General features: G+C 47.0%; 1 protein-coding gene across 1 annotated transcript in view; it reads right to left on the bottom strand.

Moving 5' to 3' along the window:
- LOC119433998 (MAM and LDL-receptor class A domain-containing protein 1) overlaps nucleotides 1-25,444 on the bottom strand; it is a 96,970-nt gene extending 71,526 nt beyond the window's left edge. The window contains exon 1 of the mRNA XM_049658490.1: nucleotides 24,548-25,444. Coding sequence (XP_049514447.1) covers nucleotides 24,548-24,943 — 396 coding nt within the window. The 5' untranslated portion in view covers nucleotides 24,944-25,444. The remainder of the gene's footprint in view (nucleotides 1-24,547) is intronic.
- Nucleotides 25,445-25,672: the final 228 nt, after the last annotated feature.

The raw sequence follows: 25,672 nt of genomic DNA, 5'->3' as shown, positions 1-25,672 counted from the left end.
AGACATTCACAAAAGCAGGAAGTAAACCGCGTACTTCCGGTGCGTGCGTCAGCTGGTATCATAACGAGCCGCGCTCGGCGCTTACACGATTACGGAGCTTCCCGCCGCCGCACGGGCGGTGGCGCTGTTGTCACGGTTCGCTGCGCGTGCGTCGGAAAGACCTTTTCCCCTTCACTGACCCGTGTACGACGTTAGTCTGTCGCTGCTGCTTGTACTGTTTCTAGTTTGCTCCGGTTCAAACTCCTTTTTCGCGCTGTTTTATGCATGCTGCATTACGTTTGTTCTCTTATGCGGAAGATCAGAACGCACCGTTTTATGCGTAGTTGATTGACGTTCTCCTGTATCTAGCTCCCTCTGGTATCACTTTTGTGAAAATGAAACGAAAGGCAAATAGCAAGTACGGATAGCCTCATCGCTTAGTGTTCCACGTTATTGAAAGCATCACTTTAATTTAAAACAGAAGCTCCTTAGTTTGAAATATAGTGACGTAAACTTCACACAGGCCTGGCGCCTGTCTCTGTGAAAAGGCGATAACAGTTAGCGTGATAGTTGTGCATCATGTGACATTTATATATGTTAACTTGTAGTTAACGGCTAGCAATAAATAAACAATTAGCTTGCGCATTTAGTCCGAAAGAAAACGCAACTTGGCAAATTTTGTCGAATTTCAAGCAAATCACATTGACCTCCGCGTTTGTCCTAGTAATAGCCTGTGCGCCCTAATTCACTGGGAACATTGCTGTTTCGAAAAGTATGCGTTCGCGTGTTTTTTCCTCTGTTTCAGGGTCTATTTTATAGCTTTTGTGGGTTCTAATACTATGCTTGCGCGGTTTCGGCTGGACGTGGGTTCAGTTTCGTGGGTTCTAGCACCTTGCGCTAACCCCGTGTGAGTCTGTCTCGGCCGTCTTCACCATTTCCAGCAATACCTACCGCTGCGGCTAAGTTGCTATGGCGTCCCGTCCCAGAGCACTAGTTCGTGGGATCGACTCTACGACGCATCGGCCGCATTTCGAGGGAGGTGAAATGCACAACCACTCGCGTGCTTATGTTTTTGACAAGTTTAGGAGCCCCACGAGCCCAAACTTCATCCGGAGCCCTTAATTACGGCGTCACTCAAAGCCTCAGCGTTGCTTCGGGCCAAGCCACACCAACGTCTAAAGTCACAAGCCCGAATATTAGACAAATTAGTACGCTAACCATGCTTTTCAAGGTTAAATTTCCAAGGATAAAATGCGTTATGCCCCGAAGTATGCTCATGCGTTGGGGACGGGAGGACTGAGAATGATGAAGATGAGAATGATTACTAATGGCACCACTCTGAATTAAATAGAGGTGACGACAAATAGACACCTAGCCTCCGTCAGCAGTATTGCACGTTTCAATAAGATAATATAGTATTCTGATTATCTGATAGGCCTCATACCATGTCCCACCGATCAATTCCAGTTTTTCCCCCCTCCAGCCTTTAAGTCGTTTCTAGCTTAACTGTAGACTGACCAGTCAACGTCCCCATCAATTTCTCAAGCCTAGCTCTTTTATTTATACCAGGTGTTTTCTTGGATTGTTTCTCTCTCTTCAGACAACGCGGAATATTTAAAAAGCGTATGTGTCAAATAATAAAATTGCATTCCCTGAGTTGAGTTAGGCAAAGAGGCGGACATGGCTTACACGAGAAATCCAAATGAATATTCGACTAATTAAGGAAACTGATTAACATTCTTCAATTATTTACTTTACGGCGCGCTTTGCAATTCACGAATTGTAGCTGATGAGTTCGCATGGCGTAGTCACTTGGAACAAATGCCCTGAATGACACCAGTTTCGAGGTATTCATTCCCAAAGTGTGTGACCAAACAGTTGCGGATAAACGGGCGTCTTGTATTAAAAAAATCGTTGCGGTTTCGCCCGAAAGGCGAAGCATCAATTGCGATAGCAAATTAGTAGAGAGCTATTTGGAGTAGGGATAGTAGTTTTATCGGCTGCATAAACTTGGACACATTCGCTTACTAACTGAATTAATAAACGTGGTGTCAGCGCGCACAAGCAAACATGAATAGACCACACTCGATGACCGCAGACAACCACTGTCAAAACGCTGGCTGCAAGCGCAGCCGCCGCAGCGAGCGAAGGTTCGTGCAGTCTATCGCTTCAACGTAAATTGAGCAGCGAATGCACAGCGCATAAAAAGGTCAGAGCCGTGTGGAGATCGCTTTTAGAAGACGGCGCGGGCGACCGCCCCAGCCGGGCAAAGTACAAACAGTTGTTGGCAGAGTAGAACTTTGGACTTGTACCCAACCCTGAAATGAGCCTTCTTGGGCTAATTGACATGCTGAATATTTTACATATTTATTTTGCCATACAACAGTATGTTCAAATAAGCATAAATAATAAAAATAGGCCACGTGCTTTACCCTGCCAAAGTTTCACCCTGCCTGTTTCACCCGGACTGATTGATCATCAGTGATAGAACCGAGATCTGTTGCAACGTCGGCGATATCAACAGCGGACTTTCTATTCTTCCTTTAATCTCTCTCTCCCCTTTTCCCTTCCCCCAGTGTAGGGTAGCCAACCGGGCTCAGTCCTGGTTAACCTCCCTGCCTTTCATTAAATCATTTTCTCTCTCTCTCTCTCACCCTGCCAATTGCATTATGAGCAAAGTAAAATGACCGAAATACATCGAAAAAGTGGAGCAATTAAGAGTGCCTGCGTTATCCAAGGTTGCCAAATGTCCCATGGTTGGGCACTTCTACGTCGAGCAAATCTAGCGAAAAAATTGTGTTTCATCAAAAAATTGTGTTTCATTTGACGGGCAGCGGATATTTTTGGAATCTCCAGATCTACCCAATGCACGTACTATCTCCAAACAGCACTAACAAAATGGCGTAAGCATGGCACGATAACAAGCTGTGTTAGTTCCAAGTTGAGGCGTTAGCGTAATTCATCGTAAACAAAAAAAGGTGGGACTGGAGGGAGCCCTCCGTATCCCGGGATTCCGATACCGTGCCTCTGCGCTTCAGGAGGGCTCCGCGACCCGCCCATAGCTCCCCCTATCGAGGAGCCCGGACAGATACCAGCAGTACCACCCGGCGGCAGACCAAACCCTTAACTTGAGAAACGCGTGAATCCCCCGCCAAGGGTCAGTCTGACCACCTCCCACTCCCGCACAGACCAGCATCTTTGACCAGTCGGCCACGAGAATGGTGATGAACGTAGGATAACAGCACGATATTAGTGTGATGCTTTAACCCCTAACCACGAATATCAAGAAAATTCGGTCGAACCCATCTCACGACGACTGTGGACGGTAATGCGTCATCATTGAATTATTATAGCCGCACAACGTTTTGCCACCGTCGAGTTATGCATGAAGTGTGTATCGCAGCGGGACTTCTCTTTCGCGCTACCCTAAGAACACTCGGCGTCGTCTAGCGCTGCCACCGCAAAGCCTGTGCATGGCCTCCGAAATGCACGGCGCCCCGGTGCCTGCGAACGCTGAGCGTTATGCGGCAACCGGGCTCGTCTCTTGCGCTTCTTTCTGGACCCACTACGCGATTTAGTGGCCTCCGGGACGAAAACCTCAGAATGGTTCCCTCGCTTTCCGCACACACAGTGGGACATACTCAATGACCCAAGTTGGCGAGACGTTCATTGAAGAGCGGCACATATTCACTGCATTCATGGCACAGCTCGCTAACGCGTTGGCACGTCCGCTCGATAAAAAAGAAAGGTGCGGCGGCATAGAAGATTCACCCAAACTCACTTGCTACAAATAAAGTTTTTCCGTCCGTCCGTCCGTCCGTCCGTCCGTCCGTCCGTCCGTCCGTCCGTCCGTCCGTCCGTCAGTCTGTCCTTCGTGTCTGTCTGTCTGTCCGTCTGTCTGTCTGTCAGGCACGCGCTCCGCACGCCGTCGCGCGTGGAAGCTGACGCGTCCCAATCCCGTCAGCTAGCGCCGTTTGGCCCAGCCAAGCGGCCGAGAATTCAACTACAGCCGAGACATTCTATCCCATTGCAGCCCGCGTGAGGTGACAGGCAGCACTTTGGCGTCCGTCCGTCCTAACAATACTTAAAATATTTTCCAGCCAAATAAAGTTTCTATCTATCTATCTATCTATCTATCTATCTATCTATCTATCTATCTATATATATATATATATATATATATATATATATATATACACATGGCGGTCAAGGCAGATGCGGCAGAATCATAGAGGACAAACGCATTGCTGCTCTCCACAATTCCCTCGATGTATATATGCGAACGCCGTGACCTTGCTGATGTGTTTGTACTACTGGCTGAAATTTGTCAGCGTTACTTTCGTTTTTCCTCCATGCAGTTGAACGATTCGTCTTGCGAAGCAAATTTCGCAGCCCAGCTGTAGATGTCGGTTGCCCTCGACGACGCCTTCTGCGTCGGCCGGAGTTTTGGTGCCGACGGAAATGATGATAATGCAGTGAGGCGGAACGCTGACTTGATGTTTAAGCACAATCAATGCATAGTGATTCAGAGCTCTCCGGCAACATCACATGGTATTGTGATAGCGTTATCGACTTGGACTTGAGGTCGATGATTGCGCCATCTTGGTTCAAGAAGTACTGGCCGAGGCGGCGACTGCTTTGCTTCGAGGCGTCGTCTGGATGGCTGCATTTCGTTGCGGCATCGTAGAGGTGGTTCTTGCAACGTCTTCGTCGGCAGCGGAGGATCTTCGGCATTTCGAATAACAGAAACCGCACCTCCATCGGTTGCTGCTTTTTGTTATCAGGTTATGGAATTACGAACCGGCCACGGCCTGGTCCTGTGTAGGGTCGGCGCTGTGGCGACAGGTTGCGTCCTGGCAAAAGCGAACGGGAAGGGCGTCGTGGTCTGCACTGCGTTGCGGCGATGTAGTCACACGTGGCTAGCTTCTCCGCAGTAGAAGCAGAGCGGACGGTGGTCCGGAGCGCGCCGTATACATTGGTCTTGCAGCGTTGAGTGCGCTTAAAGGCAGGCGGTCTGGAGGCGGCGGTGGCAGAGATTGCGGCGTGATAGGAGCATGGCGCGCACATGGAGGCGGACTCTGACGGCGAGCAACGGAGGCCTAAGTCAACGCTTCAAGCTGAGCCTGTGGTGATTCTGGCTGCACTTCAGGAGCTCCCAATTTCTTCCCGCACGACGTCAGCGATCGAGGCCACCTGAGGTTGCGACCTTGGGAATATCCTCTGTAGCTCCTCGCGCACAATAGGTGACCCGTAAAACGAGCAATCGCAGGGAATTGTGGGGCGCGCCGTGTGCTAGCAGCTTCCGGTTCGACGGACGACGCGGCGGCATCGGAGGCATGCCCGGCGCACGTGTTTTTCTACACGGTTTTAATTGTCAGTCGTGCGAAGTTTTCCGTCCGATTTGTCGACCAGCAATGTCGTACCATTCATGCAGCTGATTTTTAGGTTTCAGTTCACTCTGGGCGCGATGATGACGAGCCAAGAAAGACAAGGATACGCTTTTATTCATAAACGAACGCTGGTTTTCGTTTCGGCGGCCTTATTCGTTTCTGCCAGGTTTAGCTCTACGATATTTGCCGCTGCTTGGACGCACTGTCACTGACTGCTCTGCCCGCGGGTTAGTCATACAGATGAAAAAGCTATTTTTATCCCATAATTTATCAAGCGTACAGAACATTGCTTAGAAAATCGGGTGCGAGGGCGATGGCTATAGCAGCTAGCGTGGTAAATACGGGCCTGTGATCGTCGCTGCAACCGATATCGTCAGTAATGGCGCAGCTATAGCGTAATTAGAAAATGAAATGCTGAAAATGTTTGAAAACTGCGCGCTGTCAACGGCATTTCTTGGTCGAAATTCGAGGTTCATTGAAAGTGGTACGTAGTTAGAAGTTTTAGCTTTTTTTGCCAACAAGATGGGGAAATGGCCGTATCGCCGACACATTACGGCTGCGCATTTCCTCTATCTGTGCTCAAGGAACTAAGTAACTTGTTGGTTACGAGTATTATGTATGTATCTCGCTGTGTCTCATTAAAGTTTCCACCGTAAAACCATGTTTCATAATACCTCTATATGTGCACGCGAGTACTGAAATGGTTATTTTTGCTTCAGTGAATGTTAGAGAAATCTTGGGGAATCATTCCGTGTCGGCCCTTACACAGCTCATCACCGCCTGATAAGTGGCACTGTACGTTCATTATGTTTTTGTTCACTGATGGTTCAGTTTAGGAAGTGGCACCCATGGCTATGATGTTTGTACACAGGGTCGGTATTTTGTAGCGATGCGTTATGCTTTATTCTATGCTAGTCATCATCCACCGCTCACGGCCGGCTGATCCCGTTGATAACGTGAGCGGACCATCGCTCTGACCACTGACCAAGCGCGAAAAGTACGAAAAGGCATTAGCATCGGAAAGGCATCGCTATGAAATACGGGCCCAGCTGACTCAGCAAGGGATGCTGCAAGTCAGAATGAACTTACATGAGTTTACCTTTAACGCTTGAATTTGAGCAGCCAACGGCTGAACAGCCTAGAGCATTGCACGGGCTCGGGCTTACCCAAAAGCCCGGGCCCGGCCCGGCCCGTGGGCCGGGCCGGGTAGGACAGTTCTTTCACGGGCTCGGGCCGGGCTCGGGCACAGCATGTGCTTTTTGATCCGGGCCCGGGCCGGCCCCAGGTTTTTTGACGCGGGCCCGGGCCGGGCTTGGACTTTCTGGTGGTGTGCATGTAACGTGCAGCGAGTTATCCTCGCGCGCCTCGACTCTGAAAAACATGTCCTTTTCTGTTTCGGGCCCGGTTCGGGCCGGTTTGGAGCCGGCCTCGGGCCTAAGGTAAAGGGGTGGCGGGATGGGCCGGGCGGGTAACGTAGATTATTTCCGGGCCCGGGCCGGGCCCGGGTCTCATCATAAAACTTTTGGTCGGGCTCGGGCGGGCTGCCCAACGTGAAAACGGGCCCGGGCCGGGCCCGGGCTGAAAAAAGCGGCCCGTGCAGTGCTCTCGAACAGCCGACCATGGTTTTGCTAGGCGCCTGCAACCTGGCAATCTTCGAGTATGACAAAGCCGGACTGCAAGCTCATCAATACGCTTCAACGGCGAAGTGGTGGCGGTGACTCCGCTTCCTCGAACCGGAAACAGCGTGCAGACGGCGCATCCCAGAATTCATCGCTCTTTTACGGGTCACCTATTGCTCAGATGGTCTCGCTCAAATCGTCGGTGCCATGTGCCTGGACCTCGTCCGTACTTCGGCATAACCATTTAGCGTTCACATTGTCTGGCGCTCATTTCCAGCGTCTTCTCAATGGCAGTGGCTTCCGATCAAAATTCCGCGATGGGCTTCGGTGGGTTGCGAACTGATCCGGCGAAGAGTTCTTGCTTTACTCCCCGATGAGGAAACGCTCTTTCTCCGCCTCAGTCATATCCTGCTCTGCATTGTGGAACCGATGGGTCATATCTTCCGTATAAATGAAAACGTTCTTGTTCGGCCGCTCCACTAGGCCTTCTCGCAGAACTTTTGTCCTTTCCTTCCGCACAACGGCCGCAAATGCCTGCAGGTAGCCCGTTCGTCGTTAGGGTCGACTCTCGGCTCTCAAATCAGGCACTCGCGGTATTTTTCAAGGGGAAGTATACATGCCGCTGCTTGTCTTTGGAGTTACAGTGTTTGAATGTAGTGATCCTTTCCTATGTTTCCAGCCAGTTTTCCTGGTATTCAAACGATGATCCGCGAAAGGTCGGTGGCTCCCTTTGCTGCTTCAGCACAATGGGGAATGCTGGGGCTGCCATTGTGGTTGTTGACTTGGCCTTGATTTCAATGGTTCCTCGGGAAGAGGTCCGCACTCCGGTAGCAATCCTTGCAGCCCGCGGCTAGCTCGCTGATCCGTGGCGACGTCGTTGTTGGCGTCGGGTACATGAATGCAAAGCACCTACACCAGATGTGACATTGTAGTGACAGTGAAAAACACAGTAGCAATGAGGGATTCACGAAAATATCTCTTTATTCGGCGAGCCTGTGTTCAGAAAAAGTCTAGCAACACTCAAGCACAACGATAGCGGAGAGCACAGTCGGTGATCGCAGAAATCCTGATCTGCGGATCTACACAATTCGCGTCGCTCATAAATCAGATTACAGAATCACATTACAGATTACAGATACAACGGGTAGGACCATCGATAACATCCAAGAAAGTCTGGTACATGCAGGCGTGTCCTGCACTGAGCGATAAAGTTGTACATTTTTTAGCCGGTGCAAAGCGGTCTCAGGAGAAAGATAAGCAAGTACATGTGTGAACACCATGAACTCTTCACCTCCGCCTTCAAAAAGCGAATACACTTGCCTAAACAGTGTTCAACCCGCAGTTCTAATGAGCTGGACCTGAAGGCGCTTTTCGATCGCACTAACACATTTAAATGCAGTTTTTTTCCCTCCTGCCCTTCACATATAGCATTTTTTACTTGGCAATAACCGCTCCCGCCCATCGAAGGAATTTTTCGCCGCACTCGCTAGCAATGCAGCTTAATAGCACTTACTCTATTCTTCGTATAATTTGTAACTGCGTTGTTAGAAACATTTGTACTTTATTCAAATTTGCACTTTGGACTTGTACCCTATAGTGCAGTGCACCTTCCCGGGCCATTTTAGTAATGAATATTTGACATATTTATTTTGGCATACAACAGCGTTCAAATCAACATAAAATATGCGTTTTATTATTTAAAACAATATGGCACCAACGACTGTTTTACTATGCCAATTACATTATATGCAACGTAAAACGAATGAAATAAATCGAAGTGGAGCAAGAGTGACTGCGGGACCTAAGATTGTGAACTGTCCCACGGTTGGTCGTTCCTACGTCGAGCAACTCGAGCGAATTATTTGTGTTTCATCACGAGCGTATTTGACGTGCAGCGGATGTTTTGGGAATTTCCAGATGTCGCAAGTCTCGGCACTATCTCCGAACAGTACTAACAGAATGGCTTAAGCATGGCACGATAACAAGCTGTTTTAGTTCCCAGTTGAGGCGATAGCATAATTCATCGTAAAAAAAAAAAAAAAAAAAAAGGTGGGACTGAAGGGAGCCCTCCGTATCCCGGGATTCCGATACCGTGCCTCTGCGCTTCAGGAAGACTCCGCGACCCGCCCATAGCTCCCCCTATCGAGGAGCCCGGGCAGATACCAGCAGTACCACCCGGCGGCAGACCAAACCCTTAACTTGAGAAACGCGTGAATCCCCCGCCAAGGTTCAGCCTGGCCACCTCCCACTCCCGCGCAGACCAGCATCTTTGACCAGTCGGCCACGAGAATGGTGATGAATGCAGGATAACAGTACTATATTAGTGTGATGCTTTAAACCCTAACCTCGAAGAAACAAAAAATTCGGCAGAACCCATCTCACGACGACTGTGGACGGTAATGCGGCAGCATTGAATCAATATAACCCCACAAGCTATTGTCACCATCGAAACGAGTTATGTATGAGGTGTGTATTGCAGCGGGACTTCCCTATAGATAGCCTGCTTCGCTATAGCACACTCAGCGTCATCTAGCGCTGCCACCGCAAAACCTGTGTGTGGCTTCCGAAACGCATGGCGCGCCGGTGCCTGCGAACGCTGAGAAACGCGTTCATTGAACAGCGGCACACACCTACGGGCACATAAACAGTGACCCAAGTTGTCATGAAAGAGAGGTTCATTCCAGACCGGCACAGACCGAATGGCCCATACCCAGTGCTCCAAGTCGGCGTCAATGAGTTTCTTGGAACCGTGGTGCATTACCGAGTCCCGCATCTGCAGTGGCCCATGTCGGCGTGAAAGAGGTTCCTTAAAGAGCGGCACATATGTACACATTGGCACATACTCAGTTACCCAAGTTCATCTAATGGTTGTTTTCGAACCCTGTTACCTCAGCACAGCAGCCCGATGCGCAAACCACTCGACCACGAGCTACCCAGTGACCCAGGTAAGCCGGAAAGCAGTTAGACTGATAGATAGATAGATAGATAGATAGATAGATAGATAGATAGATAGATAGATAGATAGATATAGACAGATTGATAGATAGATATATTGACAGATTGATAGATAGATATATTGACAGATTGATAGATAGATAGATAGATAGATAGATATATAGATAGGCAGATAGATAGATAGATAGATAGATAGCCACCGGAACGTGTATAACGCACCCCAAGAATGCTAAGGCGTTGAAATACATCCAACATGTGGTCGCGTCTTAGTGATCGGGAGACACCAGACAGTGGCACAGCTGGCAGTCACAAGTCAGACATGAAGTCACAGTTTCGTCCGAAAGGCGAATCAGTGAGTGCCCAGCAACTTATTAGACCACTAAACGAAGTCAGTCGTTAGTAGAAGTTTGTCGTTTTATCGGCTGCATAAACTGCCGTAAACATTCGCTCACGAAATAAATTAACAAGCACGATATCACGCGCGCACACGCAAACACGAATGCATTTCACTCAATGACCGCGGGCATTCGCTGACAGACCGCTGGCGTGATGAAGAGCGGCCGCCGCGGCGAGTGAATTCCTCTCGTTTAAACGCGAACTAGGTGCGCGAGAACAGAGCACACCCGAAACCATCAGCTATCTCACGTCGGCGAGCCTTTGAACTCACCGCAGTATTCCTCCAAAGTTGGACGCGTACGGCCGGACTCAGCCGCCGCAGCGGGAGTAAAAGAGCAGATGAGCCCCCCCCCCCCCCCCCCCGTCCCCTTATTAACAACACCCTCCCCCTCATCTCCTAGTACGTGCACACTCCTCCGCTTGCGCGCGTGATAAAAACTACACGCATCCTTCCCGTCTTCCTTCCGTGTGAGTGCGAGAAGTGACCGCCGCATGGAGCCACCACCCTTCCCTGCTCTCCCTCGCAAGCTTTCGCTCGCACCTACAGGACACGGCGCACGGCCGCGCTGTTATCGCATTCAGGCTTTATGCGGAGCATCACGGCGACGCCGACGGCAACGGCGGACATTTGGCTGGATTGTCCGTGCAATTGCAATAAAACAAATGCACGCGTGTCAATATTCACGTCTCCTCATTTTATTACGATAGACTCACCCGTGGGCGTGATGTTCCTTGTGGCGAGAACCACGGACTCGTACAGGAACTGGCGCACCTCCGGTGCCCGCGTGGTGATCGGAGCAGCCGCCGTGGGGGCCGGCGTGTGCGCGCTTCCCTCACCGGCGGCCACGGCAGCGTCGGCGCCGCTGGCACCACCGGCCGACGTGGTGTCTCCGGAACTGACGATGCTGGGACCGGGTCGCTCGTGGTACGACGTCTCGAAGAAGATGTACCCGCCTGCATGCGGTGGTGGTTCACAGAACGCTCTGTGGTCTTGGTATACACGTAACATAACGGAGGTAGATTTTCCAACAAAACAGCGTTCGAGAAGGTGGTCAGCTCTTCGACCGGTTTGGCCAGCGTAACTATATACACGAATGACAGAAAGATATAGAAGGAAAGCGTATTTTGGATAAGATTGAGATCTTAGAGGTGTTTGTTTTCCATCGTCCCTACAAAACATTATGCTGGCCAAACTAGTCAATATGCACTAACTAGTGCAGCAAAATACCGGGTCAATTTTTATTCGCCAAAGTTACATTGCTTGATTTACGCGGCCTATTGGTTAGGATTTTTCTGAATTAAGATATATTCTGGAGTTATACGGGCCAAAAGCACGACCCGATTATTAGGTACGCTGTATAGTGGGCCACTCGTAATTGATATTGACTCCCTGGTGTTTCTTAACTTGCACTTAAATCTAGGTTGATGAACGTCCTTACGTTTTGCCCCCGTTGACATTCGGCCGCCGTGGCCAGGAAGGAACATCGGACCCTGAGCTCAGCAACGCAACACCATACCAACATGGGCTTTTGCGGTGCATTATGATATTTTTGAACGGACTGTTGAGCTATAGAAACGTTATAGTAACGTTTTTGAACGGACTGATGAAGCTATAGAAACGTTATGTAGCTGTAAAGTGGAGCCTGGGTTACTAATGCAAAGTTTATTTCATCAAACCATAAAAGAGTTCCGACGACTAGTCAAAGCAACACAAAGATATGTTTATATATCAAATGAGAAGGTCCAGAAGCTCGAAGTACATAAATTTTTTTGCGATTTACGACAACGCAGGAACCTCTAAAAAAAAAAAAAACTCCAGTTCTCACTTTCAAACACTTCCTGCATTATCAAAATTTCATTGCAGGCGTGCCATAAGGCAAAACTGTCCCGAACTGTGTTGAAGCACAAGTGCATATTGCATTAAAGGAAGAGCTTATTTCTACCTTTATGTGAGGCGGGCAGAAGTATGAGTCCTGTCTCATACCTTCATGCAGTGAGTCAGAAAAAAAAAGAATTTGTTTTACACAGTTGGCCTGCTTAGAACTTGTTGCACTCCCAGCGTTTATCTATATGCTGCGACCCCGATGTTTGTGTCGGGCGCAGCTTGAATATCGTCGCCTATTGGAAAGTACTACAACAGCGTAAATACCAAAAACACCTGTAGTGAAGCGAAGCACTGCATTTTTTGAACGTGCGCTTATTAGCAATGTCTGTGTGGTGTGGACTTGTAGACTATAGGCCTGAGCATGAACTGTTATTGTTACTGATTTACTTACATTTACCCTTACTGATGTTGCTCTTATGGTTACTCTGATTTGTCCATTTGCTCACACATACCTGTTCATGCATATTGATCGAATTGAGATTCAGTGATGTTGTTCTCATCTATCTTTTGTATTTATGAAAGCGGTAACCTACGTTGCATATTTCTCTCTCTCTTTCTCTCTCTATCTTTCTAATTGTGAAACGGCCGGATTCGCAGTACTCTGCTGCTTTGCTTGCTAACCACTTCACTTTCCGTGGCAAATGTTAGTTTCTTGATTTCCTTAGTAATTTGTAACTAGTTAAACCAGGTAAATCTTCTGGCTGTATAATATTCATCCCACCACCCATATAATACACTGGATAGGGGGGATCTGAATAAATACATAAATAAATATCGATCCCGTCAACCTCTTTTTCCAGAACAAAAGCTGTTTCCTCCGGACGCTTTCGGCATTTGTTTTCATATTAGTTTCATATTGTTTCTACTTGGTTTGCTTCGTGCTTTAAGGTGCTCTCACCATAGAAACACCGGTAAAATGCGCGGCGCGTTTTCGCGTACCTTCTCCGGTGTTCAGCGTGTGATCGGTCCTCGGTCCCCCGAGCCACAGCGCCGTGTCTCCCTTGCCGGGCTTCCAGGCCATTTTGGGCGTCGCGTTGAAGTAGTTGGTCCAGTCGCACATGCCCAACTCCTCGGCCTGTCCGAAGTCGCACGGCTCGGGCTTGGCGATGAACTCTGCGTTCCAGCAGGTGGCGCGGCATACGTCAGGCACAGGTATATTCAATGGGGGAGGAAACAGTTAGGAAAGGTCAGCGCACAACAGGATTGGAGCCAGAGGTATCGGCCCAAAAGTCATGGCCCCGTCTGAGGACGTGGTAGGTTTTATTGCTCAGTCTTTGTAGGCACAGTTACGGCATGGTAGCCAAATAAGTGCGCGGCGATTGAAAACTACCTGGAACTTAACATGTCAGGCCAAAATGCAGTTTACCACAGGTGACGTGTTGGGCTTATACTGGAAGAGAAAAAGTGAATTGAATAGCATCACGAAGACTGGCATATTGATATCTCCTAGTTTATGTCCTTAGTACATGGGCATAACGTATCGACAGTGGCGACCCCTGTTGCCTGATGTCGAAAGCAAGTTTCGCGCAGACATGAAAACAGTTCGTGAAAAGCAGTCAATCTGAGCGCCACTTGCAAGCATCTCGTAGAAAATGTCACACGAGTTGAAATGTGGGCACTGCCTAACTGCTGAAAGAAATTAGAAGGCAACATATTGAGAGCATGACACTTACTTTCCGCTTCTTCCTCCTCCTCTTCATCTTGTCGTTTTTCCCTTTGCTGAAAAGGGGGGAAGAAAACTGAACTTTGGTTTTGATTTCTTTCCGGTAATGGCGTGTAGCCACTATCAGTGATTCGCCCAAAAATGAGCAGAATTACGAAAATAAATTGGGTAGTATCAGAACAGGAAACGACAATAATTAAGAGCAATGATGGAATTAAATTGGAAGCGACATTACTGAGAATGTAGCAAAGAACTTGCGCTCGATACGAATTTCTCAATAGTAGAGCAAGTGCCGATACTGCCCCCAAGAATGGAGGCTCCTATATAGAAAGAATGTCACAAACAAAGCAAAAAAAAGAAAAAGAAAAACTCAGTCCAAGTAAGCAAAACGGCGTTTCTAAAATATTTTTTTTTCTTAGAATGAGAAAGGGCTTCAGAATAACAAAAATGGCCCATTCTTACACGTCGCCGACATACGATGTCTGTCTGAAAAGTATCGGGACTGGGTATTTTGTTTGTGTGACCTATGGGTAAAACGATGGATAATTTCATTGCGTAATCAAGTATTACGATGTCTTGGTAGCATGTAACACCTATCTCAAGTTTTCTATAATCATAAGATTTTTAAACATACATTTGTTTGCACATTTCGCTTTGCCCATCATTCAGCTGTGAGAACTGAGGAATGAACCATGAACATGGAGCAACCCATCAACCTGAAATTTCTGGTCCGGTTGAGGGAAACTACTTCAACACACTTGAAATGTTTTGACAAGTGTACCCCATGTCACATATGCCGGTGTGTGAGTGCCTCACGAGGTTCAAAGAGGGGCATGCGCAAATGGAAGTTGATTCCAGGAGCGAGAGGCCTTGAACAAGCAGGACTGACAGTAACGTCGAACGGGTAAGGCAGTTGTACTAATCGTCGGCTTAGCTCTTCTAAAGATAGCCGGTCATCTAGATGTGCAAAGCGGCAGCTATTTGAAGAATATCCCCGAAAATTTCCCGCATGCAAGAACTCTACAGGAAAAATGGTGCCACAGCCACTGAATTCATACAGGAAGGACCTCAGCATGCAGACGTGGGCCTGAACACCATGGGCCACCTTCGAACGAGACCACACTTGCTTCCATCATAGATTCATCGCTGGCGATGATTGATACATGCAGCCATGCTGATCACGTTTTTCGATGCGATGACAGGCATCGTGCACAGGGAACTCTTTCTACAGGGCCACGCGATCTATCAGCCAGGTTACAAAGAGATCCTGTGGCGTTTGCTTAGCTTAGTGCGCAGGGAGAGAGCCGTGTTCTGACATGACAAATCGAGACCGGCGCAACCCGATAGAGCAACAAGTCACAACGCCCTCAGTACCCGATAGTTCCTGGCTGAGAGGAACATCGCCGACCTGGCATAGCCGCCCTATTGCCCAGATCTTGTGCGATGTGAGTTTTTTTAAAGCTTCAAGCTGAAGAGGATCATCGATGGGAGCTGTTTTGGAAGCGTGGAGGCCACTAGAAGTGCTCTAACGACAAAGCTGAGCAACATTCCAAAAGAATTCCTCCAGCAGTGCATAGTGGCAGGACAGAGCAAAATAAAAAAAAAAAAACAGCACAAGTGTGTTACACTGGAGGGCATTACTCTGAAGGTTACAACATGTAGTTTGCATTTGGCACAAAAACAAATTTTTATTGATGCTAGTCCCACTACTTTTCATAAGACCTCGTGCGGGAGTGGGAACCACCAAGCTCGAACAAGAACAATATATTCGCCGCGGCCGCTATTTGGAGCACAATCCCTGACATTTAGTTGAAGACATTTTCTACAGGCGCCTGTGTGTTTTTAAGAAGTTTCTAGCATTTTAGGCAGTTTTCATAAGAAGTTTTTAATGTAAGAAGTGTAAGAACAACAACAACGCAGCAAATCAGAAATATGATATTTAAAAGGATACAAACTGGAGCTTGTTGGTACTGATTCACAGCTAAAGAAACAGCGCGTACTTCTTGTTCTGGTTTAGCAGCGCTCGTCCTGTGTCGTCTTTCTTGTCCTGGTTTTATTTCGCGCTGTTCTTTAGCTATGGATATATAAGCTTGATGAACGTGAAAAACAGCTTGTCGTCGAAATTTCCATGAGTTCTGAATTTTTCTTATTGAAGTACAATATCACAACAGCCTATGAGCGAAATGCAGTGGATTGCTGCTTTCAGCTGACCAACACACGCCAAGAAAGGACAGAGTTAGGAGAGCGGAGAAGGAACACGCACTCATTTGCAACAAAGGGTTGAGCTCAAGCATTTGGACTGGCCAGGGAAACCAATCTTTGTCTTGTAAAGTGAAAAAATTCTACATTTCAAAATTTATTCATGTGGCTGCTCCAAGAAAACAACTTCAGACTGCCTCAACGCCGGCTGAAGCGAGCGTTATGCTCTCAGCGCCAGCAAAAGTAAAAAAAAAGGCATCCCGGAAAACCCAGGCTCAGTGGTATGGGGCGGTATACTCGGGCGATCACTTTCGGCGATACTTTCACTTTCGCGAGGGTGACTGCGTTCTTGGCACTGCGCTATGAAAGCATGCATGGCATTGGGCCAGGAACGCTGTCGCTCATAAACGCTGACGCGTCCGGCGCTGTAATCTCGCGAAAGTGACTCTGAGGGTGATCGCCCGAGAATACCGCCTCTGATGTAACCGCACCGACGCTGGCTCTCAGAAAACGCAGTCACTCATTAACAACATAAGGTGCTGGCGTGCAATGCTACAATACCAAGCGCAGTTTTTCGCTACTGTGATTTCCAGCATCGCTTTGCTTCACGTTACACGGGGTGATCGTTCTTAAGCTTCTGCAGAATTAAAAAAAATCACGTTTGACAGACAGCATAATAATAATCCTTGAGGTGGACTATTCAAAGAGGCGTACAGTACTCGCCCGACAAATGAAAACACATAATCAACTCATTGACGAAAATTCACTAATTAACTTACCAATTAATTACTTTATGGCGCATATTGCAGTTTATGAATTGTAGCAAGTGAGTTTTCAAGGCATAACGACTTGGAATGAATTTTGAAGATGGCATGGGGTTCTAGATATGTGCCATCACACTAGCTGTAAATATGCACTGTTCCGCTTCCTTTTTTTTTTAAAGAAAACGCTCTTTTATGCATTGAAGCACATAAGTAACAGGAACGCCCATGTAATTTGTTGCACACTTTGGCAATGAATATCTCGAAACTTGTGTCACCACGAAAATGCATTATAAGGGGATATGCCTTGCCAACTCATCTGTCACAATTAGTTAATTGTGACCCCGGTTTCATAAAGAAGAAATCTTCCATATTATTGGTTAAGTTTGGCGTCCTTGTCTATATGCACGAGCTGCATCCTGCAGAGGACTACCGTATTTTCCGAACTATAGGACATCCGCGTACAATACAAGTTTAAATGTCGGAATTTCACGACATACGGGTTATCTATGGGTGTGAACTATACTTGATTTTGTTTGTTGAGAGAGGAGGTGTGCTTGAAGAGGGCGAGGCCAGACTACGCCTGAAAAGTTTCCCCTGGCTAACTCACACAGCAAAGTCACCTCCAGAATGATCGCCGCTGCACACGAGTGCTATTTCCAGCTCATGCTTGCAGATCGTGATATCCAAATGAATGCTACTCGCCATAGTTAAAGTTGTTGCGTTTCAGAGCTTGGCCATTTGAGCACATATACAAAAACTCGTTGCAGAATTCACATGCGACTTTATATATGCTCAACATACAATAACAGTTGTGATGGCACGAAAAAAGCGAAAAACCTGCGCGGCATTGTTCAAGCTCAGTGTAGTCGAGAGTGTGCTAGACATTTGGAAGGTGAGGAAGACATTGACGAGCTCTTGGTTGAATCCGACATGCTCAAGAATAACTTCTTCTTGGGTGAGTTGGCGTTTACTTAACATGATACTTAGTTGTGCAAAAACTCGAAATAAAAGATAACAGTGATAGGCGAGAGTAAAGGAAAGACGAGCGCTACACTCACAACTGTTTATTCCGAAGCAGAGCATCCTATACTATATGCAGAAACATACACATGGGCAAACTCATAAAACACACAAAGGGCGCCAGTCAGCCGAAGGCAGCGTTGTCACCTTTAAATGCTTAGCCTTCTCATTTCCGAATAATAAAGCGTAACAGTTGCTTGACTCACGCAGGCTAGACCATTGATTTGGATGTGGTCGGCCTCTAACAGTTCACGTGCGGTTTTGTTCTTGCTTCTGCCTAGGATCCTGACATTAAAAACAGTGGTTCACAGCCGGGCAAAGACCTGCAATGCGCAGACAAGTGCGCGGTCGTATCCTTCTTTAAAATATTTGCGTGCTCTCTCATTCGGTCGTTGACGCAGCGCCCCGTTTGCCCAATGTAGCACTTGCCACAGCTAAGCGGGATGTGATAAACCACTACAGTGGAGCAATGCACGTAACGCTTAACGTGCTGTACTGTGCAGCCGTTCGTGTCGCCACCCGCGATTCGAAGGCAGAGACGGTTCGGGGCGGAGAAACCCACAGGTACTCCGTACCTGTTCGCCACCTTATTCAGGTTGTGGCTAACTTTGTGAAGGTACGGCACCACTGGTGCCCTTTTTTTTTTTTTTGAGCGTTGGGCTCGACTTCATTGCCCCACCTTAGGCATTTTGTTGCCTTTCAGCTTCTGGAGCAAAGATTCCCCACTGACGTCAACACCGAGCGAGGGTACCCGGCTTTTAACAGCCGCGCTCAATCTGATCGTCAAAACTCGTCTTGATCCTGTGAGCACACGATTTCTTAAGCGCAGACCCAGGCAGGTTGTTGCGATCCCTCGTTTATTAATTTTTTAGTGGGCGGAATCGTATAGTAAAAGCTCTTTTTAGCACGTGGTGAATAGCACCAACAGAAATCTTGTTTTAAAAACTTAATGTTTAAATATAAAAACTGCCGCACGTTGTCAACCGGAATCTTGTGGGTAAAAAATAAAATAGGCCATTGCCATGAAGTTTAAAAAGGCTTCGAACTATTCTGATTTCATCATTGCCAGTTGAAGAACACTGTTCGTCCAAAAGAATTAAAAAATCGTCTACATATTTAAAAACAGTTTATCATATGCGTGTTCTTAAAGCAGTTGTCAAGGATTAGATCCACTTCAGAAAGAAGTAAGTCACATAGCAAAGGCGCTAAGCATGAACCAATACATATGCCCTTCTTTTGTAAGTATAGCTGGTTGTCAAAAAGAATAAAAGTACTTTTGAGATAGGCTTCCAATAAGACCAGAAAATTGCCAGAACTAATACCAATTGCAGTCTGAAATTCCGATTCACCACGGGCATCGATGCGTGCTTTGATAGCAACAAACAATTTCCGATGCGGAATAGAGTAAAATAATTCTTCTATATCTACAGAAAGGCCAAAACCAATGTTATGGTCGTCACGAAAAATAGCTGACGATATCGTCGGAGTTAGTAACTAAAATATGATCATCGACTTTGAGTTGATTCAGGCAATTCAACGAAAAACGGCTAACCTCGAGTTGCCAAGTTCACTGACGATAGCCCTGAAAGGGGTATCCGGCTTGTGCGTTTTAGGACTAAAAACACAGCAAGCGAGTCAATTTTGTTTTTTAATACTTTTTTGTTTGTTCTTTAGGTTGTTATCTTCGCAGAAACGAAGAAAATCTTTCCTCACGCGTGATGTCCGGACTTTTTTGGAGGGCGAAATTCTTGTTAATGACACTGACCCCGTTTTTTTAAAGTACCTTTAGGTAAAACAACGAAGCCGCCTTCTTTGTCTGCTTGCAAAGAGAAGTGTTTGCTTGCTCCACTGGAGTGGTTTATCGCATCCCGCTTAGCTGTGGCAAGTGCTACATTGAGGAAAACGGGGCCCTGCGTCAACGACCGAATGAGAGAGCACGCAAATGTTTTAAAGGAGGATAGGACTGCGCACTTGTCTGCGCATTGCACGTCTTTTCCTGGCAGTGAACCACTGCTTTTTTTTTATGTCAGGATCCTAGGCAGAAGCCAGAACAAAACCGCACGTGAACTGTTAGAGGCCTACCAGATCCAAATCATTGGTCTAGCCTGCGTGAGTCAAACGACTTACGCTTTATGATTCGGAAATGAGATGGCTACGCATTTAAAAGTGACAACGATGCTTACGGCTGACTGGCACCCTATGTGTGTTTTATGCGTGTGCGCATGTTTGTGTATATGTAGGATGCCTTGCTTCGGAATAAACAGTTGTGAGTGCAGCGGTCGTCTTTCAGTTCCTCTCGCCTCTCACTGTTATCTTTCATTTCGAGTTTTTGCGCTACTAAGTTTAATGTTAAGCGACATGCTTAATTTCTGCTCAGGCAGCCCCGGCGATACTGATGTTGAAGGAAGGAAAGAGTGGAGAATGAAAGGCAGGGAGGTTAACCAGTTCAGCACAACCGGTTTGCTACCCTACACATGGGAGCGGGATGAGGGGGAATGAAAGATAGGGAGGAGAGAGAGAGAGAGCACACAGCACAGCACACACATCGTCAGTCACAGTCCGTCACTCTTGCGTGGTACGTGACATCACTGTCACAGCCGCTTGTCCAAGCCCGTTTCTTTTAAAAAGCGAAGTAGTCCCTTCGTCGCCTTCAGCTTCGATGTCTTCTGTCGACGACATGTGAGAATCACTTCAACTGACATTGGTCTGTTGTCAAGGTGCGCTAGAACGGACGCCAGGGACTGTCTCTGAACATTATATTCAGGACAGTCGCATAGAATGTGTTCTAGCGTCTCCTCGCAAAGACAGGCATTGCAAAGAGCATTGTCGGCCATTCCAATCAGAAATGAATAAGATTTAGTGAATGCCACCCCTAGCCATAAGCGATAAAGCATAGTGGCCTCTCTTCGGCGTAGTCCAGTTGGCATACAGAGATGCATCAAAGAGGGCAGGTGGTAGTGACGATTGCTCCGGTTGGACTGGCCGCTTGGTGTGCACCATAGAGAGAGCGTAATCTTCTGTGCTCGAAGTTTACTGGCTGCGTCGGACCGTGAGAGTGGTATGGCCTCTTCCTGTGTGTCGTCAAGAGCGGCCCGAGCGGCATTATCGGCGTCTTGTTGAAGGATTTTAAAATTGAATTCGTGTGCAGCCTAATGAAGATACCATGCTCTTACTGGCTGACAATAAAATTTTTGCTTACCTTTACTGTTAATGGTCGAAGAGAAGCTCAAAAAAAATGTTAACCAAAGTTCGTCCTGTGGCTTGTACAGAGGGTGCGGACTATCAAAGAGAAACTATAGAGTGCAAATTGGGCCTTGCGGACTATACGCCATTTGCTGACTGTAGTCCGGATAATACGGTACTCTATGAATCTAGCCTCATTTAACCTCCGCGCGCGCTCGGCTCGCTCTCTGGCCATAAATAAAACGACGCAACTGTTGCAGAAAAGACCGAATCTCCAGACCTATTGTAGTTGGGCCTTTAAAGCACTCTCCCAGTACCTACAAGCGAAATGCAAGACTGTGTACAGCCTAAGCGTTCGGCGTGTCACATTTTAATAAATGACACTGTATCGTGTATCCGTGCGGCTTACAAAACAAATACCAACGCGAGCAACTGCAAAGAAATCGCAGCTGTGAACCACTTTCGCAGGTGATGCCACTCTAAGGGATCATCCAGCGATACCATAATTAATAAACATTCCGAGATGCGAACCGTGCCGCCTAAACCAACCGACGCACGCCTTTAATACGCTGGTCAAGCACCGAAAATACAACCGAGTAAGAATTATCGAGAATTTCACAGGAAAATGCGGCTGAGAATAACCTTTCGGGAAATAATGCTCTCCAAAAAACACGAGCAACATCAACCACAAATTATTATTAAAATAAAGGCCTTCCACGTAACGAGCTTTTATTGCGACTACCTGTGCTCAACATATTTATTTTTTTTTCGTAATGTGAAAAAATATAACTAGGTCATTCACGTAGTAAATATTTTCTGGAAATGTGTCAAATGTTAGGGTTGATACGCAGGCAAACTTTGAGGTGTGGGGGTAATTAGAGCTGAATTAAATTCGCTACTCATTTTTTGGGGCTGCTTAGAAGAGTTATATGAAACACAATATTGCGCCGCTGCCTTGGGAGGACAAAAGACGGCGGCGATTTCATAATAAGAGAAATACGAAGCCATGCTAAAGGCTGACGTGTATCGAAAGATTGCAGCTAACTTCAGGTAATAAGAAGTTGAATATGGGCTTTGAAAAATATCACAGCCATAGCACTCCGTACAGATGATTAACCAGCGAAGCTGAAACGTGCGGCCCCGGTGTTTATGACTGGGTTAGTCGCGACCGTTCATTAAATAATTTCTCAATTATTGGTTACGCCTCTGTGTTTCTTAATGAGGCTACGCACACGTTCGGCTGCGACAAAGAAAACGACGTCATTGACGGTATGCCCGCAGTCCGCCATTGTCACGTTGCAGCTTGCGATTCTTCAAAACTAAATTGCTTCAAAATTAAATCTGTCCGTCGTGTAAGACAATGAATGGCTCGTACCCCCCTTAAGCAATGGTTCATGCCCCCGTAAACGCGGCCTTCCCATTACGACGACAGAAGAGAAGTGAAATTCTACGCTGGAATGATGAGCGGCAACGGAGCCAGCTGTGGAAGAGGACAACGACGTTCGAGCCATATTGATGATGATAATTTCTGCGTACAGGTGACAGATGGACGAATGGGGAAGCCATATACAGCTTTGCTGTAACATTTAATGAATACTCTTTTTTTTCGCATTTTTGTGCGATCGCTATGTGGGGCATGCAATTTGTTTTTTTGTTTTTTTTCTTTTCGATGGAGAACTAGGTGAGGCACATTGTTTATAGCCCATTGAAGTAGAAATAATGTTGTGGGTAACGTACGGTAAACGTTTTAACCTTATAGGTGAAATCAGATTTCGTAGAAAATTACTTATTTAAGAACTCCAGAGTGCCTCACTGCCGTTATCCTAAATGTTTCTCAGAGTCCCTAAAGAAATGTACATTACAACGAGTTGGAACTCGGTGGAAACGATAGCCATGTAAGGTGGGATGTGTGGCGAAACATTACCGTTTATATACAAATTAGAAGTATTGCAAACAATGACTGAGACCTGATCTTTTTTCTTATTTTAGTGCGTTATAAGAGGTTCGTAGTTTGTCTTGACAGACTCCCCGGAGAACTAAACAAGATGCTGTTTTTACGTTACAAGGGGCACGTATGGGGTAATGTGTTTCGTAGTGCGTTAGTTGCTTATTCTGCATGCATTTATTAGTACTGAATAGTTAAAGATATTATTAGGTAGCTCATCTGAAAAGAGGCGTTTATTATTCTTTATTGTAGTCCTTGTTACGTTTGTAACGAAATAGTTATGGATCGATAGTGTTGAGTCACGTACATCTAAACTGCAGTATGACATACTAGCTCCGTTCGTCTCCCTACATTTATGTGGCAGGCAATTTTTATTTTATTTTTTTGCTAAGGATGGTTTAGTTCATTTGTAATACGGCACTTCGTTGCCTGCCAGCTAAAATTGTAATATGCGGAGCTCTGCGCTAATAAGTGCTCTTATGACACCGTGAGATCAATTCCAGCACAAATTTTATTGACAGCTTCGTAATTTCAAATACACACACACATATATATATATATGTGTGTGTGTGTGTGTGTGTGTGTGTGTGTGTGCTCGAGCTTCCAATATAAATCCTAATCCTACCGCATTATTGCACAGGAACTACAACCTAGTGGTGATCATATTTTGACTGCTGTCACTGTAGCCGTGGGAATAACGAAAAACATTGAACATACGATTATTCAGATTTTGATTGCTGTCAGAGAGGTCGGGGAAAAGCCCAGAACGTGGGTTACATTAACAAAAAACTGAATTACTACATTGTTGATCATCTACTTATCTGCCTCAGCGTAACGGCAATGATTTCAATATGACGTGTTACATCTGCGTATAATTATTCTTGTTTCATTATTAGTTTTGACATAGCGTTACAGACGTGAACCATGCTACAAATCGTGATTGTACTCGGCCACGATGACGTTCGTGCACCATAATATAGCGCATTTACTGTTTTGTTTCTCACGGTCAACACTTTTCATCGGATTATCACAGTTATCAACTTGTCGCTCGGCGCAAGACGCACCTTTCGCGCTGTTACACTCCTTGTAGAAGCAGCTTCTCGGCGTGCTATAGTAGGCGAAGATGCTAGCCACGATGTCATCAAAGCAAAACCACTTCTACATTCTCTAACATGTGCATCCAGCAAAGTAACACGTTGGTGGCTAAGACCAAATGGAAAATGTCGAGGCATTTAAAAGTAAACGTTCAAATTTAGGACTTCATGGACGTTGTAATTATACGACATTTCATAATTCAGTGACAATTTTGTGCCTTCATGCCAAGGCGCCAACATTATTTTTTTTCCTTCGGCAGGATTTGGCGCAAGGTGTACGGGGAATGAAAGAAAATCAACACAAAGCTTCCAAATCTGCATCATGCAGGAACTCACAATCCAAACGCGTCGTACATGCCGATAACACGTGATCAGTGCATATGTACGCAAATGTTCGTTATGCCGAAGAACGCAGGTTGTACGCACGCGCTATATGAATGAAACCAACCACTCACCAAGAAGTCCCTCTCCAGCTTCGCCTCCGCAATCGTCGTATCCGGAGTCGAAGTAGTTGACTCCTCCGTAGTCGCTACGGACAGCACCACAGACTCATCCCTCTCGACTAACGACGTGAGCGTCGGGGCAACGTCCAGTAGAAACGGCAAATCCGTGGCGGTCGTGGCGTTCGTGACGTTTTTCGCACCGCCATCACCGTGGTCTGGTTCTCGTTCGTCGCGTCTCGCAGTTCTGTTCGGCAGCACGGCCGAGTCGGTCGACACCGAGCTCCAGACTACGGACCCCGTCCTCTGCGTGACGTCATCCCCAGGCACCTCGAATCCGCAGTCTGGTTCTTCGGCTGCTATGACTACGACGCAGTAGCAGACGCTGAGCCAGCGAACTATGGACGACATCTCCGAGTCCGGGCGTAGCCGTGCTAAGCCTTGTTCGATAGTGCGAGGGAAGACAGACCTACGGCCGTTCAGCGCCTTCTGTCCATTTTACAATCAGACTCCTTCCGCTGTAAACACATTGGTGCCGTGTTTCGGCCCGTGTACTAACTAGTCTTAACCAGAAGCAGACGAACGCACAGATCGTCCTCCTGACATCTAGAGCAGACGACGCGATCTGACATCCCGTCTGCAGAAGGACTGTCTAATTTGCGGCTGGAAACCCGGTGAATAGTAACAAAAGGCCGGACGCTGCGCGCGAGACAAAAGCGACCCACAGAAAATGGGACCGCGATGAAAACGCACCCGTTTCGTTGTTCTAGTCGGCCGCGCGTTGGTTTTGTTGTCGTCAAAGGGACGGTCACAGTTGCCTCTCCCTTGGGCGGCTCGCGCTTATCAAAAATCAAGAGGCCAGTGAAAGCGGCGCGGCAAGCAGACGACAATGATGCGCTTCTGCTATGGTCTGGTGACAGAAGCAGCCAATGGCGTCGCTTCTTCCTGGAAACGCCACTGCGCACTCAGTTTTTTATAGAGGGCATGGCAAGGCCTGTAGCATGCAGCAAAAAAGTAAAATGCTTTCAGAAAAATTTAGTTGGCATAAGCTGTTTCTAGATTTAATTGGCTGTCGAGGACAGCTTGTGGATTGCTTTCGCGTGTGGCAAGCCCTTGAGGAATCCTGACAAGTGGAGGCGC

This window comes from Dermacentor silvarum, chromosome 11, assembly GCF_013339745.2.
Source record: "Dermacentor silvarum isolate Dsil-2018 chromosome 11, BIME_Dsil_1.4, whole genome shotgun sequence".
Taxonomy (NCBI): Eukaryota; Metazoa; Arthropoda; class Arachnida; order Ixodida; family Ixodidae; genus Dermacentor; species Dermacentor silvarum.
The sequence above is the reverse complement of the archived record's forward strand: the minus strand, read 5'-3'. Positions and strand labels throughout refer to the sequence as shown.